General features: G+C 36.4%; 4 protein-coding genes across 4 annotated transcripts; 3 read left to right on the top strand and 1 right to left on the bottom strand.

Moving 5' to 3' along the window:
* Positions 1 to 1,537: 1,537 nt before the first annotated feature.
* On the top strand, positions 1,538 to 2,309 carry LOC112086467. Its single transcript, XM_024155398.1, has 3 exons — positions 1,538 to 1,885; positions 1,986 to 2,132; positions 2,235 to 2,309. Exons 1-2 carry the CDS (start codon positions 1,592 to 1,594, stop codon positions 2,127 to 2,129), a joined length of 438 nt encoding a protein of 145 aa, XP_024011166.1. The 5' UTR covers positions 1,538 to 1,591; the 3' UTR covers positions 2,130 to 2,132; positions 2,235 to 2,309.
* Positions 2,310 to 2,853: 544 nt separating this feature from the next.
* LOC18018702 lies at positions 2,854 to 4,108 on the top strand. The gene is made up of 3 exons (XM_006400952.2): positions 2,854 to 3,214; positions 3,421 to 3,463; positions 3,754 to 4,108. Exons 1-3 carry the CDS (start codon positions 2,942 to 2,944, stop codon positions 3,879 to 3,881), a joined length of 444 nt encoding a protein of 147 aa, XP_006401015.1. The 5' UTR covers positions 2,854 to 2,941; the 3' UTR covers positions 3,882 to 4,108.
* A 1,795-nt stretch (positions 4,109 to 5,903) lies between these two features.
* LOC18017990 lies at positions 5,904 to 7,468 on the top strand. Its single transcript, XM_006400951.2, has 2 exons — positions 5,904 to 6,438; positions 7,039 to 7,468. Exons 1-2 carry the CDS (start codon positions 5,984 to 5,986, stop codon positions 7,259 to 7,261), a joined length of 678 nt encoding a protein of 225 aa, XP_006401014.1. The 5' UTR covers positions 5,904 to 5,983; the 3' UTR covers positions 7,262 to 7,468.
* Positions 7,469 to 7,637: 169 nt separating this feature from the next.
* On the bottom strand, positions 7,638 to 10,739 carry LOC18017989 (probable serine/threonine-protein kinase BSK3). The gene is made up of 10 exons (XM_006400950.2): positions 10,476 to 10,739; positions 10,182 to 10,390; positions 9,875 to 10,010; positions 9,473 to 9,606; positions 9,209 to 9,314; positions 9,013 to 9,098; positions 8,693 to 8,881; positions 8,434 to 8,598; positions 8,182 to 8,295; positions 7,638 to 8,048 (listed from the first exon to the last, which is right to left on the bottom strand). The coding sequence occupies exons 1-10, from the start codon at positions 10,555 to 10,557 to the stop codon at positions 7,800 to 7,802; spliced, it is 1,470 nt and encodes a 489-aa protein (XP_006401013.1). The 5' UTR covers positions 10,558 to 10,739; the 3' UTR covers positions 7,638 to 7,799.
* Between the last annotated feature and the right edge of the window lie 2,420 nt (positions 10,740 to 13,159).

Genomic DNA, 13,159 nt, shown 5'->3' with positions numbered 1-13,159 from the left:
TTGACCCCAACGAAGCTCTCCAGTCTAAATGTTCTCACTTATACTGTAAGCCGTGTTTAGCTTACATCGCAAGCACCACTATGACGTGCCCTTATGATAGTTACTTGGTGACGAAAACAGATGCAAAGGTTTTTTTTTTTTTTTTTTGTCTTGGTGTGGCTCTTTTGTCTCTTGTGTTTACTTGTCTTTTATACTAATCAAAGCCAAATCCTCGTTTGTCTTTTTTCAGCCACTCGTGGAATCAAATAAAGTGCTTGCTGATACTCTAGGCAAAATCATAGTGCATTGTTTATACCTAAAAAGTGGATGCAAATGGTTGGGCTATTTGTCTGATAGCTCATCACATTGCTCAAGATGTATTTTCGGTGGCTCTCCTATTGTATGCAATTGGTGCGGAATCCTAATTGCGCATCGTCAAGAACAGGAGCATATTCAAGTTTGTCCTGTGAGTCTGTTTATCATATTTTTTATGTTAAAAGAAGATATTAACTTGCTTGTTTCTTATATAACTCTTACCAATAGCTTTTGTCATAAATGCTTTTTCAAGGGACTCCCACAAGTTCATGCTTCCATTGATCAGAGTAATGCTGATGTACCCACCTCTCAATCAAATGCTCATGTTATGCATGATGCAACGCTGAATCAAGAGGAATGGTACCAGCAACGATATCAGCAGGATTACCACAACGACTCCGGATTCTACATGCATCAACAACAACCATTTATGCATCTTCCAGGTTTAGCTCCACATGATGCTAGCCAACATCAAGTACCCTATGTTCAGCCAACAGTTCAGTATATGGCTCACACTCACTCTCAGGAGCAAGAGCAACCACATCTCCAATCTCAGAGTTTTGCTTTGCATCAGCCTCATGCTGTTCTCTCTCAACAGGTGCCGCATGTTTGCCCACCTCACTCTCCCCCTACGATGCAAACACATCAGCCTTCTTTACAAGGTCAATCAACAAGGCTTCATGAGTATGTGAAGCAGCCGGTGCGTAAGTACGGAGGAGCCCCAGTCTCTGAAAGCTTAGTTTTGCACCCTTTGTCAAAGCCTTCATTGGCACATCAACATACGGCGAGGAACCAAGATCAGGTACCTCTCTATCATACACTTGGGAAACAAGGTTCTGAAGCAATGTTAGATGGTAGAGGAGCCATATCAACCTCTTATTCAACCAACACTGAAAAAGGCAAGCAAGTGATGGAGGAAAATGTTGGAAACCGCTGGGTAAACCTAGGGAAGAGTCCTGTAGTAGATAAAAAAGACACTGAAGATGATCCTTCTCTGAATAGTACTCCACTGAACCCTGCCTCATTAGAATCAGCTAGACTTGCCGACTTGAACATTGTTCTCAAGCGTTACCTAAGGACTTTTCACATAGACGGTGATGATGTGGAAAGATCTAGAGCTTATTCTTCAGGATCATTGGATAGAGTCTTTGAAGAGAGATCACCGGTCAGGGGTGATGAAAAGCATGAGCCAAGTTTCGGTTTAAGACCTACTTCAAGATCATCCCAACTTCTTATCGACTTGGGAGAAGAACAGTTCAGACGTGGACCAAGAATTCCTGTAAGTGAACACCTTGGGATGCCTTCTCATGGGTATGGGCCTTCAGATCATGGACAATGGGGTAATAGAGTGGGAACGACGGATATTGAAGGTGGTTACAGATTGCATTTGCCTAGGAGTGAGTTTAAAGATGGTGATATTCAAATGGGAGATGCTGATATGATTGGACCAGTTGATGTTCCCAATCATATAAGAAGAGGAGAACTGATAGAAGGAGTTGGTTTTGATAGCAATGCTCTTCAACCTGGAGATGTTGGATTTAGGAGTAGGTATACCTTGCAAGGATTCCCCGGTGATGCTGAATCATTTCCAGTTAAGATTTTAGTATTTAAATTTACCTCTTCATCTTGAGATATGTTAAGCTTGATTCTCACGTCTTGTCTCTCCCTCTTTTGGTTTCTTTGCTCTTTAGGGAGACGTGGGACCTTTACCAAATTCTAGTGAAAGGGCAACATGGCCTAATAAAAGGTTAAGATTTGCACTCTCAGACGAAGGAGCACCAACAACAGTCAATGGATATGGTTTTTGTGATCAAACAGGACGCGAAGAAACTTAAAACGTAAGTGTGTTCAAGCTTATTCTGCATCAGACTTTAGCTCGGATTTGTATATAAACTTAACTTCTAAGTTGACATGCTTTTGTTTTTCTTTTTTTTTGTTAGAACCCCTGCGGATTCTTCTCCATTTGGCAATCCAAACAAAAATGAAGAAATCAGATTTAGAAGTTCAGGATAGAGAGAGAGAAATTATTTCATTATGCATTTTAAATTTGAGTACTCAATTCCTTCAGAAAGCCAAACTCAAATCATTTGACGCTAAAGACTGTTGCTGAACATTCTCTAGCAACTCATATCTTATCAGAGTTCATGCAGTTAAGTTATAATAAACTTTTCTTGTAGTTTGGTAGTTTTTTTAAATACTTAAATGTTGTCATTATCGAGTAAAACTGGGATTTCCTTCATATTATTTCCAATTGCATTGCATTATATTATGACCTACTTCATGCTTTTGGTATGCTTTGATCGTAACACATACATGTTATATATATACTGTTTATTAGCATTCACATGTTAGTATTATTGAGCATCTTCCACGTTTCTCTCACATACAAGATTTTTACCGGAATTGGAGTTTGTGCTGTATGAATTTTTGTGGCTGCCTTATCAATAACACATTGCTGAATGGTTTGTCTTGTCTTGTACTTATTTGGCAAATTGCAGAAGTAATGGGGTGGGATTGTAATTTTATAAAATATTATTGGCTCTGTTTGTGAATAAACCAAAACATCTAGTTCTTCTCTCCTTCTCCTAAAACCTCAGTCGCCGATCGGCCAGAAATTCAACAGTGACGGAACAAAGAGAGAGAGAAAATGGCGGCGAGCCTTGTGAAGAGAGCAGTCTCTAGAACCGAAACCCTCGGTGGTTTAAGACTCTCGTTCAATCTCCTGAGAAATTTCTCTGCGCCGGCGGCGTCTCCGTCGAGCGAAAAACCTAGCTCCGAATCGATTAAGCCTAAACGAAAGAAGAAGAAGAACCTAATCGAGGTAGCTCAGTTCTTACCCAACTGGGGAATCGGATACCATATGGCTAAAGCTCACTGGAACGGAATCTCTTATGAAATCACAAAGATCAATCTCTATAAGGTTCTCTCTCTCTCTCTCTCTTTCCTTGTCTCTTCCATGAAATGGTCGATTGCTAGCTGCAAATTTGTACTTATGTACATACCCAATTCATGTTTGATTGAAGATTTGTACATCTAGGTTCCGTATGCTGAGAAAATGTGTTTATCACCAAATCATTGGGGCTTCTTCTTTAGCTAAATCTGGGTGATTTTTGGATTCAAATGCAGGATGGTAAGCATGGGAAAGCTTGGGGGATTGTTCACAAAGATGGTAAGTTTTTGTTCTTCATCTGGCTTTTCTAAATTCAAGATCTTTATCAGGAAAATACAACACTTGATTCCAAGAAATATGATTCCAAGAAAAAGACTTTAAGTTCTAACCTTTTCGTCATGTAAAATCAAGTAAAAAATATCTGAAACTCGATGGTATTAATGGCATTGGTGAGTTGTGAGATGGTTTTTGTTTTGTTTTGCTATACAGGTGCGTTTAGTCTACTCACTAATCTTCTTTATGCAGCTTCTCCATGAGACTAACATACATATACATTCTTAAAAATGCAGGCTTGCGAGCTGCGGAAGCTCCAAAGAAGATTAGTGGAGTTCACAAACGCTGCTGGAAGTATATTCCAAACCTATCAAAGACCGCACCTGCAACAAACTCTGCAACCCCTGAAGTCCAAGCTTCCTGATCGGTTACTTCTATTGTTGTGGCTACCTCTCATAATCTTCAGGGACGATCATGTTCGGGTTCTGTGTTGACTTTACGCTTCTTGAGTTAAGATTTTTTAATGTGCCTGCATCACTGAGCCTAGGATTTTGCTAGTATTAAGTATGAACTTGTTCTGTAACGGAGGGAGTATCGTATTATCTTGATCTTGTTGTTTTGTCTATGAGATGTCCTGTGGTTCACATATCATTTGAGAATTGCCCTATCATTTGTTGGTTAGCCGTTTTCGTGGCAAGAGAACTGCATTTGAGAATTGCCCTATCATATATAGTTTTGTCTCCAGCGTTCAATAAAAGTATACGATTTAAACAGAAAAGTATGATACTTTAAAAAAAAGGGTAAGTTTATTTATAGCTTTTGAGTTTATCTTCGAGTAATGTGTAGCTTAGATTTTTTTTATGCTCTATAAAAGAACATGTTCGTGAAATTTTCACAAACATGTTTATACTTTTTTCATCAATGTCAATAATCATGTTTATATATATTGTAGCCATTAATATATTGAAACTTAATTTTATAAAAAGTTTTTTACTTTGTAGCTACTTTTATACAAAAATATTTATCATCTAGTAAAATCAAATATGATTGAAAAAATCAGGCTAGAAAATTGATATAAATAAACAGGAGGATTTTAAACTACTCAGTGTATGCCATGCTATATAGTTACAAAAAAAAAAAACATAAGTAACTTTAAATCTAATCGAATACAATAAGTTAATTTAAAAAACGGTTTACATTTCTTAACTCCAAGTACTGAATAATAGCAAATAAATTTTTAAATTGTGATTTGTGTTTAACAAAAAAGAAGAAAATTTGTGATATGTGGTGTTCTTTTAATTTTCTTTCGAACAATACTTATTAAAGAAACGGTGAGTTTCCTCCCAGCCAACATTGTTACATCCTGACACAGCCACTGACATTGACAGTGATTTCTATGTCTTGTTTCAGCAATGCCCCTCGACTTCTTAACAATTTCAAATTGACCTCCTGTGTATATACTTTTCAACAAAACCCTACACTATTACATTTTCTAACAAACTTCAAATCACAATTAGAATTTTATGAGGATATTATTTTATATACCAATCTCTAACTAAAATCTAAACAGTCCAACTGATGGAAGTAATGTACTAATAAATTAGAACGAACCTTTAACAGAAGTAATCTAATTCATAGAAGAAAGGTACTGCTTAACAAAAGAATTTTGGAAAAAAAGGAAAAAAAAACCGTAACTTATTGAAGAAATCAAGGAAAGTACTAAAAATACTAAAATTTTTTTTGTTTCCGTCCAGTTAAAGATTTTGAAGTAACGTGGGTTTGTACAACTGTACTTCATCCTTAAACTCAATCCAAAACATTTTTTTTATTTGTTCAATTTATCTGAAGTTACAAATATTAATTTCCAAACCCGTTATTCACCATCTAACGGTAATAATTAAAAGTTACAAATACAATATCAACAACTAATCGAACACTTGATATATCTAAAGTTGGTGATAATTCTATACTCTAAAGAGTCTCTACTTTAAAAGCTATACTTCAGTTTTTAGCGAAAAAAGAAGTTATACTTTTAATTAATAATATTAAAACAAAGTAACAAACCATTCCACTCTTACTCAGGGAAAAAAGAAAAAGAAAAAAAGAGAGAAGTTAATTCATCAACTGAATATGTATGAAAAAATTAAGTGGAAATTTAATGTAGAATCATGAATTATGAATCCGTACCACGGGATCTAACAATGTTAAAAAGCACTCGGTTTGAAATATCTTCCAAACTTGAAGGAGACAAAAACAAGAAGTAAAATTTTGTTTTAGACAAAAAAATAATAATTAAAGGAACAGAACAGAAGCTGCTCTTTTGTCCAAAGCTACTTCCTTTCTCTTTCTCCAACATTTCTTCTCTCTGCAAATAAAAATAAAAATACAAAAAAATATAAACAAAATTTGCAATAAACCCTCCAAAGACAAAATTAGCTTTTTCTTTTCTTTCGTTGCTTATTTTTTTTCTTTCTTTTGTTTCCTCGTAAAACCCATGTCCTCTTTGCTTTAATCCTCAAGCGAAAAATGCCTTCTTTTGCTTTTGGATCTCATCACCATTTGGCGAATCCAAGCGACTCGCCGTACTCCGTCGAAATTAGCATCGACGGCGAATCATCCGACTTGGATTCCTTGTCGGAGGTCGATTTAGAGAGCGGCGGTGTGACGGTGCCGGCGAAGACACTACATTCTTGTGGTAAGAAGAAGAGGACGAGGAGGAGAAAGAGGAAGAAGAAGAAGAAGAAGAAGAAAGAAGGTAGAGATTGCAGGATCTGTCATCTGCCTTTAGAGACTAACAAAGAAGATGAAGAAGAAGATGATTCTGATGAACACCAAGAAGAAGATGAAGAAGATGAAGCAAGAGAAGATGATGAAGAAGAGTATTATGGTTTGCCTTTGCAATTGGGTTGCTCTTGTAAAGGTGATTTGGGTGTAGCTCACAGTAAGTGTGCTGAAACTTGGTTCAAGATCAAAGGAAACATGTAAGTATCCTCAAATTTTCTCGAATACTTACTATTTGTTTTTTATTTGCTTGAAAATTCTACGGATTCTGATGATTCTGTGAAAATAGTTAAAGGATGAATCTTTTTTATGAGAAAACGAAATTATTTGTTTTGTGTACTTTAATCTTTTTTTTCTTGTCTGATTTCTAGAGATCTATATGATTGCTTATTAGAAAGATTGTCTACTGAAGCTGGAATCTACAGTTCTGTGGCCACCAATTTTTTTTTGTTGAATTATTCAGTTTTTGTTCCCATGTGTTGTCAACTTGTGTCTCAGGTTCATATTTTCCTACACATTTGGATTGATTTTTTATTATCTCAAATCTCTCTTTTAAAGCCTCCGATTTGCTTCAAAAATTATTCAGTTTCAAAGGCTTGTTTTTGTAGCTGCACTGAGAATCTTGCAGCATACCAATCACCTTTATACCCATTGCTCTGTCTAGCTTCTGTTTTGCGTCTTTGCATTGTCTTAGGCAGTGGAAACCGGTTAGAGTAAGATCTTCTTCTTGTGTGTTAAGAAGATGAAGAGAGAGTCTCTAAAGGCTATACTGATTAGTATTTATCTGTGAATCTGAGCAGGACATGTGAGATATGCGGCGCAATGGCCCTGAATGTGGCTGGCGAACAGTCTAACCCAGAGAGCACGGTCTCTGCCCATTCACAAGCAGTTGCAGGACAAGCTCAGATTCAGACAGAGCCACAAGGATGCTGGCATGGTCGCCGAGTCATGAACTTCTTGCTTGCCGCCATGGTCTTCGCCTTCATCGTTTCCTGGCTCTTTCACTTCAAAGTCCTCAAGTGAAGCGATTTCCATCTTTCTCTCTCTCTCTCTCTCTCTGGCCTGCCACGCACGCGCTCGCTCTTCTCCTGTTCATGAGCCGCTTGCAATCGCTGAATCAAAATCCCTCCTGTTGCTTGATTATTCACACGTTTTGTAGCTGTAAAAACTCGGTAGCTTTTAGATTGTTGTGACTTGTGAGCTTTACATCTTGTATAATACTCATCTCTACTCCGGCTTGGTGAAACCTCGGTGTGATCTAGGGAGCCTTGGCTCTTTTGGTTACAGACACAAACATCTTTGGCTTTGAAGACTGATAATAGATAAATACTGGGAGATAGTTGTGTTAAATTATGTTCAAAGAAGATATCACTAGCAACTTGGGCATAAATGAGAAAGATCATTCTTTTGATTTAACATTTGAAGTTTGAATCATCTCTTCAAATTGGAAACGACAAATTTAGCATGAGCTGAGCTCAAATGCTTCAAAAAAAAAACAAAAAAACAAAAGACAATGAGGCTTTTTCAGAATCCAATCAGAAAACATATACACTTGAAGTTTTCAGATTCTGTTGTTCTGTTTCTTGGCTTCCAAGGAAGTTCCGTCTTTTAGGGTTTCGCAAGCGTCTTTATCCATTCCAAGGCTGAAGAGAGCAGCGGCCTGAAGATAGAAAGCCGTTGGCCACTCAGGAGACACAACTTGCGCCTGCATTGCATCACCAAGAGCCTCTTGAGGCTTGTTGCTCATCAAATAACACAAACATCTCCTTGCAAAAACCGTCGGCGATACCATTGTGCCATCTTCAATGAACTGCAGAACGAAATCAAAGAACACAGAAACACGGTTTGAGTTGAGTTTTCGGGGAATTATGTTTCTGGGTTTCAGGAAAGTAAACAACTTTAAGAAAAAAAAAAATTCATGTAACCGAATTTTTATTCCTTACCTGCGTGTAACATTCAATGGTAGTGACAAAGTCTTTGCCTTTGAACGCAGCATCTCCTTGTTTCTTGGCGTTTAAGGTCTCCTGAATCTGGTCGTTCCACACTTGGAACGAAAGCTGTATCACAAATGAAACAATGATCAGATCGTTAAGTTCATCAAACAATTTAAGAAGATGATTTCAATTGAAGAACACTTTAAGGTCATCGACCTCATAGAAGATGTAGAAGAAGAAGCTTCGTGTTCATGTACATACCTCATTCGCTATGCCCTCGTCGTCTTTGTATCCAACCTTTTCGAGAATTGAATGTATAGCGGTGAGATCAAGTCTTGAACAAGCGTCGCCGAGAGGGCTTAAAGAAGTTGTTTCCTTTGGAGAAGCAGCTCCGTGTGGAATCCCCATCAAGACATAAGATGGGACCTGAAGAAAACAACAAAGATTTGATAAGAAGAAGGGAAGTCACAAGACTTGAATGGTCAATGCGTAAAAGTAAGGTGATATAGTGAGAGCATACGTCAGTTTCCTTCTGAAGAGGAGCCAGTGAGGCCACGAGAGATTTCACATTTGGCCTTTCACGAGCTTCATACTGTAAACATCGGGAAGCTAAGCGAACCAAATCGGTTCCATCATCGTTAGAGAAATGACCATCAAGACAAGAGTCCATCAGCATCTGGTAGTTCTTCCCACGAATCAGATCAAGCGCCTGTAGAACAATGGTAAAGCATACGGAATCTTAATCAACCTTTTTTGGTTTAATGAGAAGAAGCTAACAGATCAAGAACTCTTCCTAAGAGAAGTTGAAGTATGTTTAGGTGCTTGTGAATGTGCACTTACATGACTTGGTGGTATGTGTTTGCCGCTGAGAAGATCTAGAACCAGCGTTCCGAAGCTGTAAACCACACTCTCCGGAATCACTCTCCCTGTAAGAGAATTTAATAAACACACATCGATTCATAAGATCAATATGATAACTTTGTCAATCAACAAACACATAACTTGACGCCACTGCATCTCATATTCAGCAACTGACCTGTTCTTAGGTACTCAGGAGGTGTAAAAGCCAAATTTGTACTGTAACTCTTCCCATCTCTACTATTCTTCATAAGACCGAAGCAAGATAATCTCGGGTTACCATCCTGTAACCCAGATAATAAGACATTATCAGAATCCCTTTAACCGCAACTTACATGAAAACCCCACAATTCTTCATTAGCATCCCATAGGTTAAGAGAAACATGAATGTAATCCACAATAAGAAAGAGATATTAGAGAAGATAGCAAGCTCGAGATGGACCTGGTCAAATAATATTCTGTAAGCATTGAGATCATGGTACAAGGCGCGGCCTTTACTGCTGCAATACTCGAGTGCGTGTGCAAGATACAAAGCCACTCTCACTCTCATTGCCCACTTCATTGGCTGGCTATCCCCTGCATTATTAATTAAAACTTTTTGTCAAAATTGGAAGTCTCATACCAATAGTAACGAAAGATGATTCTTTCATCAGATATAAAATACGAGCATTTAAAGATCTAATTTTCAGTCTTCTACCAAAAAAGCTAGAACCAAAAACAGAAATTTCCAATTAAATCTCCTAAACAGTGTGTTCGAACTCAGAGGCATGGAGACAAGACAAAGAGAATCAAACCAAACAAATAAAACTGTTGCTCGTCTCTTGGAGATGGTGAAAAGACTTACAGTGGAAGAGATGCTTAGAGAGAGTTTCATAAGGCATAAACTCGGCAACGAGCAATCTCTCATCTCCTTCACAACAGAATCCAATCAAGTTAGCCAACCTCTCATTCCTCAACTGCCCCACAGCTTTTGCTTCCTCCTAAAGATCAATCAAATGGAACAGTAAACAACAAAGCTCCGATAAAAAAATACAACCCAAAAACCAGTATCTTCACCAAATGCAGAGCTTTCAAATTCGATTTCGAACTGTGAATGATAGACCCATCAATGGAAATATAGGAAAGGAATGAAATTTATTCAGAGTTCGTACAAGAAATTGACGAGTATCGGGCCAAGCGGATCTGTTGAAGCGCTTAACAGCGATCCATCGATCATCTTCAAGTCTGCCTTTATACACGACATTAGGAGCTTTAACGCCGTGTTCGGAGACGATGCTGTCCGTTGAGAATCCTGAAGTAGCAGCTCGTAGTTGGTCGAAGCTAAACTCCGTAAACGTCCGCAAATCGTCCGTTCCGTTTTCTGTCGGGGAAAGAGAAAAACCTCAACTTTTTAAGCAGAGAGAATGAAAATGGCGGAAAGCTAAAGACTTTATAAGTTTATGTACCTAGATCAGAAGCGTCGTTGGGAGTTGATTTCAGATGAGTTGGCCACCAACAGAGAGATAGCTTAGAGCAGCGAGGTCCCATTTGGGTTTCAAAGCTTCGATCAAAGATTTAAGGAAGATGGAAAGATTTCTTCGCTAAACCCGAAAAGCAAAAACCCTTTTTTTCCTGAGTCTGAGTCACTTTCTGAGAGGTTAAGAGAAGTCGGGAGAGGAAAAGAAAAGAGTTTTTGTTTTTTTTTGTTTCTTTTTTTATCTCGAGGAGAAAGGAATCTGCGAAAAAATGAGGGAGAAAATTTATATAGCGCACGTAGTGGAGAAGACACTGGTGAAGAAAAGCAGAATATATTATTAAGCCTTTCATTTACTCTCATTAAAAACCAAACTTGAAAAATAATAAATGTTTTACTTGTGGATCCAATGTTTCTCTCTCTCACTCTTGTCTCCTCTTTTTTACTTTGGTTTTTCAGAAAATATCTAAACATTTTCTCTCTTTTTTTTCACTTTTTCAAAACGCCTTTTCTAAATGTGGGATATTTATTTTACAAACTAGATTTGAACTGAATTTTTGAACTACATTCTGATACCGCTAAAAACAGTAATATGTTCCATTGGTTTTATATTACTGATATTTAGATAAATCATCTCACTTTTCAAAACTATAGATTGACAATAGAGATTTAAATATATTTTACAACGTAATTACTCTGACTAAAGAAAATATGTATTAAACCACAAAAGCACAAAAGCCTTTAACGAATGATGTGTTTACTGTAAATATATTCATCATGCATTTGGTTCACCTTGAAAAAGAAAATATATGCATAGTTTTATAACTTGAGATACATTGATTTTTCCCTTAAATTTTTTAGTCGTATATATTTTGATTTAAATATTTTTTAGTCATATAATTTGATTTAAAAGTAACTTGTTTAGATTTAATAACACTGTTGACAAAGAGGTTAAATCATTTAGGAAATTTAGTTGAAAGGTTTCGACATTATAAATATAGTTGAGAGGTTGCTAGCCGTATTTATCTTTTAATGAAAGGTTTTCTCATGGAAAACCCCTCCCTATAATAACGTAAAACTAATAAAATCAAGGACAAAATCGGAAACTGATTGGTCAAAGTCAAAGCCATGTGTGCATGCGTGTGGGTGTGAATATTAACTATTAAGTGGCAGTGGTAGTACTAGTTTAGGCGAAGTTGCATTTAAGTGATATATTCCATTTTACTATCGAATATATCTAATCGAGTTTTGCCTTAACACAATCTAACTCATATTGTCAAAGGTTTTCAGTCAGTTGAATGGGTAATTAATCTTTGGAGTAGCCTAAACATCTTGATTTATACAATTTAAAGCTTATTTCTTTGGAGTATCCTAAGCTTTACAATTTTTATTTAATGTTATACTGTAATATATTCACTCTGAAAACAAAATATATGGTTCGTGATTAATCAATTATGTGTACTTCTACACACTAACAGTTTAAATTACAGGCATTGATCAACAAACTATATTTTTTATTTGATAAAACAATGTTACAGTTTCACTTTTGTAGTCGTTCATAATATATGAACCCACAAGCAAAGAACTTTCCAGCTAAAATGACCACTGGTGTGACCCAACAAAACGAAAGAGGTCCATGAAACATTTTATATGCAAGTCAAAAGCTTTTCTAATGACATATACTACCAATCATCATCATTCATCATATATGTATTATATACACCGCATAGCCCATTTTCCCTATACATGTATACATATGGAACCCAACTTTTGTTTGTTTAAATAATTCTTTATTAATAAGAACAATTAATGTTGGTTGGTGGAGACAAATAGGATCTTAGTGATAAATATGGTAAAGAAAGTATAGTAGTAATAGAAGATGACTTCACGCGTGTGCCAAGGAGATGTTTGTTGTCCTTTGGGGGACACATTTTAGCCTAAACTAAGATGCTCTTAAGTGACCAAGTCAGGACCACTATAAGCAAAATATAATGGAAGATAATGAGATTCTTCTAAACAATGGAGTCTTATTTTTGAGAGTTGCATTGCATGTGTTAAAAACTCGCTTCGACTCTTGGCTCAAGAAAAAATACAAGCCAATAACAGGATTATTACATTATATATACGTAGCAAAACCTAGAGTTCAAAAGGGACTTTTAGTAAAACGAAATAATTTGTACTATAGCGAATTAGCGATTTCTTGGTCTAACTTATGTATTCTTCTCACGACCTATTGAAATTAAGAAACCCATTTTAGGAGTTCTCTTGAGTGATTTGGTCAAACTATCGAGACTAGATATACCCCCGCAATTTTTTTTTTATAAATGGAAATCAGGCTCTTCTCATCTGTACTATTTAATTAAAAAAATTCGGAAAACAGATTCTTAAAAAAAATACAGTAATCTTGCAGCCACGTAGAAATGGATTATAGTGTGATTACGACAATGAATAATCCAGTGATCTTGTTTAGAACAAATAAATAAAATAAAACATCTGCAAGATCTTTATAAGCACATATATATATATATATATATATCGTGAATATGCAAATATATGTAATGATGGGGTTTGTAGGATTTCTGGATCTCTATGTAAAAACTATTCTAAAAATACAATGTAACAAGCTGGCCAAGTGAATAACTTGACACAATAATAATGGTACAAATATATAACGAT

The sequence above is a fragment of the Eutrema salsugineum genome, unplaced genomic scaffold (assembly GCF_000478725.1).
Source record: "Eutrema salsugineum unplaced genomic scaffold, Eutsalg1_0 scaffold_2, whole genome shotgun sequence".
NCBI classification, from domain to species: Eukaryota; Viridiplantae; Streptophyta; class Magnoliopsida; order Brassicales; family Brassicaceae; genus Eutrema; species Eutrema salsugineum.
This window is presented reverse-complemented; position numbering and strand designations above follow the sequence as displayed.

Excerpts from the sequence above, each read along its gene's own strand:
- LOC112086467 (XM_024155398.1), top strand. The coding sequence starts at position 1,592 with ATGCCTTCTCATGGGTATGGGCCTTCAGATCATGGACAATGGGGTAAT. Across the intron at positions 1,886-1,985 it reads GTGATGCTGAATCATTTCCA|GGAGACGTGGGACCTTTACC; the intron begins GTTAAGATTTTA and ends TTTGCTCTTTAG.
- LOC18018702 (XM_006400952.2), top strand. The coding sequence starts at position 2,942 with ATGGCGGCGAGCCTTGTGAAGAGAGCAGTCTCTAGAACCGAAACCCTC. Across the intron at positions 3,215-3,420 it reads CAAAGATCAATCTCTATAAG|GATGGTAAGCATGGGAAAGC; the intron begins GTTCTCTCTCTC and ends ATTCAAATGCAG. Across the intron at positions 3,464-3,753 it reads GGGGATTGTTCACAAAGATG|GCTTGCGAGCTGCGGAAGCT; the intron begins GTAAGTTTTTGT and ends TTAAAAATGCAG.
- LOC18017990 (XM_006400951.2), top strand. The coding sequence starts at position 5,984 with ATGCCTTCTTTTGCTTTTGGATCTCATCACCATTTGGCGAATCCAAGC. Across the intron at positions 6,439-7,038 it reads TTCAAGATCAAAGGAAACAT|GACATGTGAGATATGCGGCG; the intron begins GTAAGTATCCTC and ends GAATCTGAGCAG.
- LOC18017989 (XM_006400950.2), bottom strand. The coding sequence starts at position 10,557 with ATGGGACCTCGCTGCTCTAAGCTATCTCTCTGTTGGTGGCCAACTCAT. Across the intron at positions 10,011-10,181 it reads CCGATACTCGTCAATTTCTT|GAGGAAGCAAAAGCTGTGGG; the intron begins GTACGAACTCTG and ends ATTGATCTTTAG. Across the intron at positions 8,296-8,433 it reads ACGAGGGCATAGCGAATGAG|CTTTCGTTCCAAGTGTGGAA; the intron begins GTATGTACATGA and ends TTTGTGATACAG.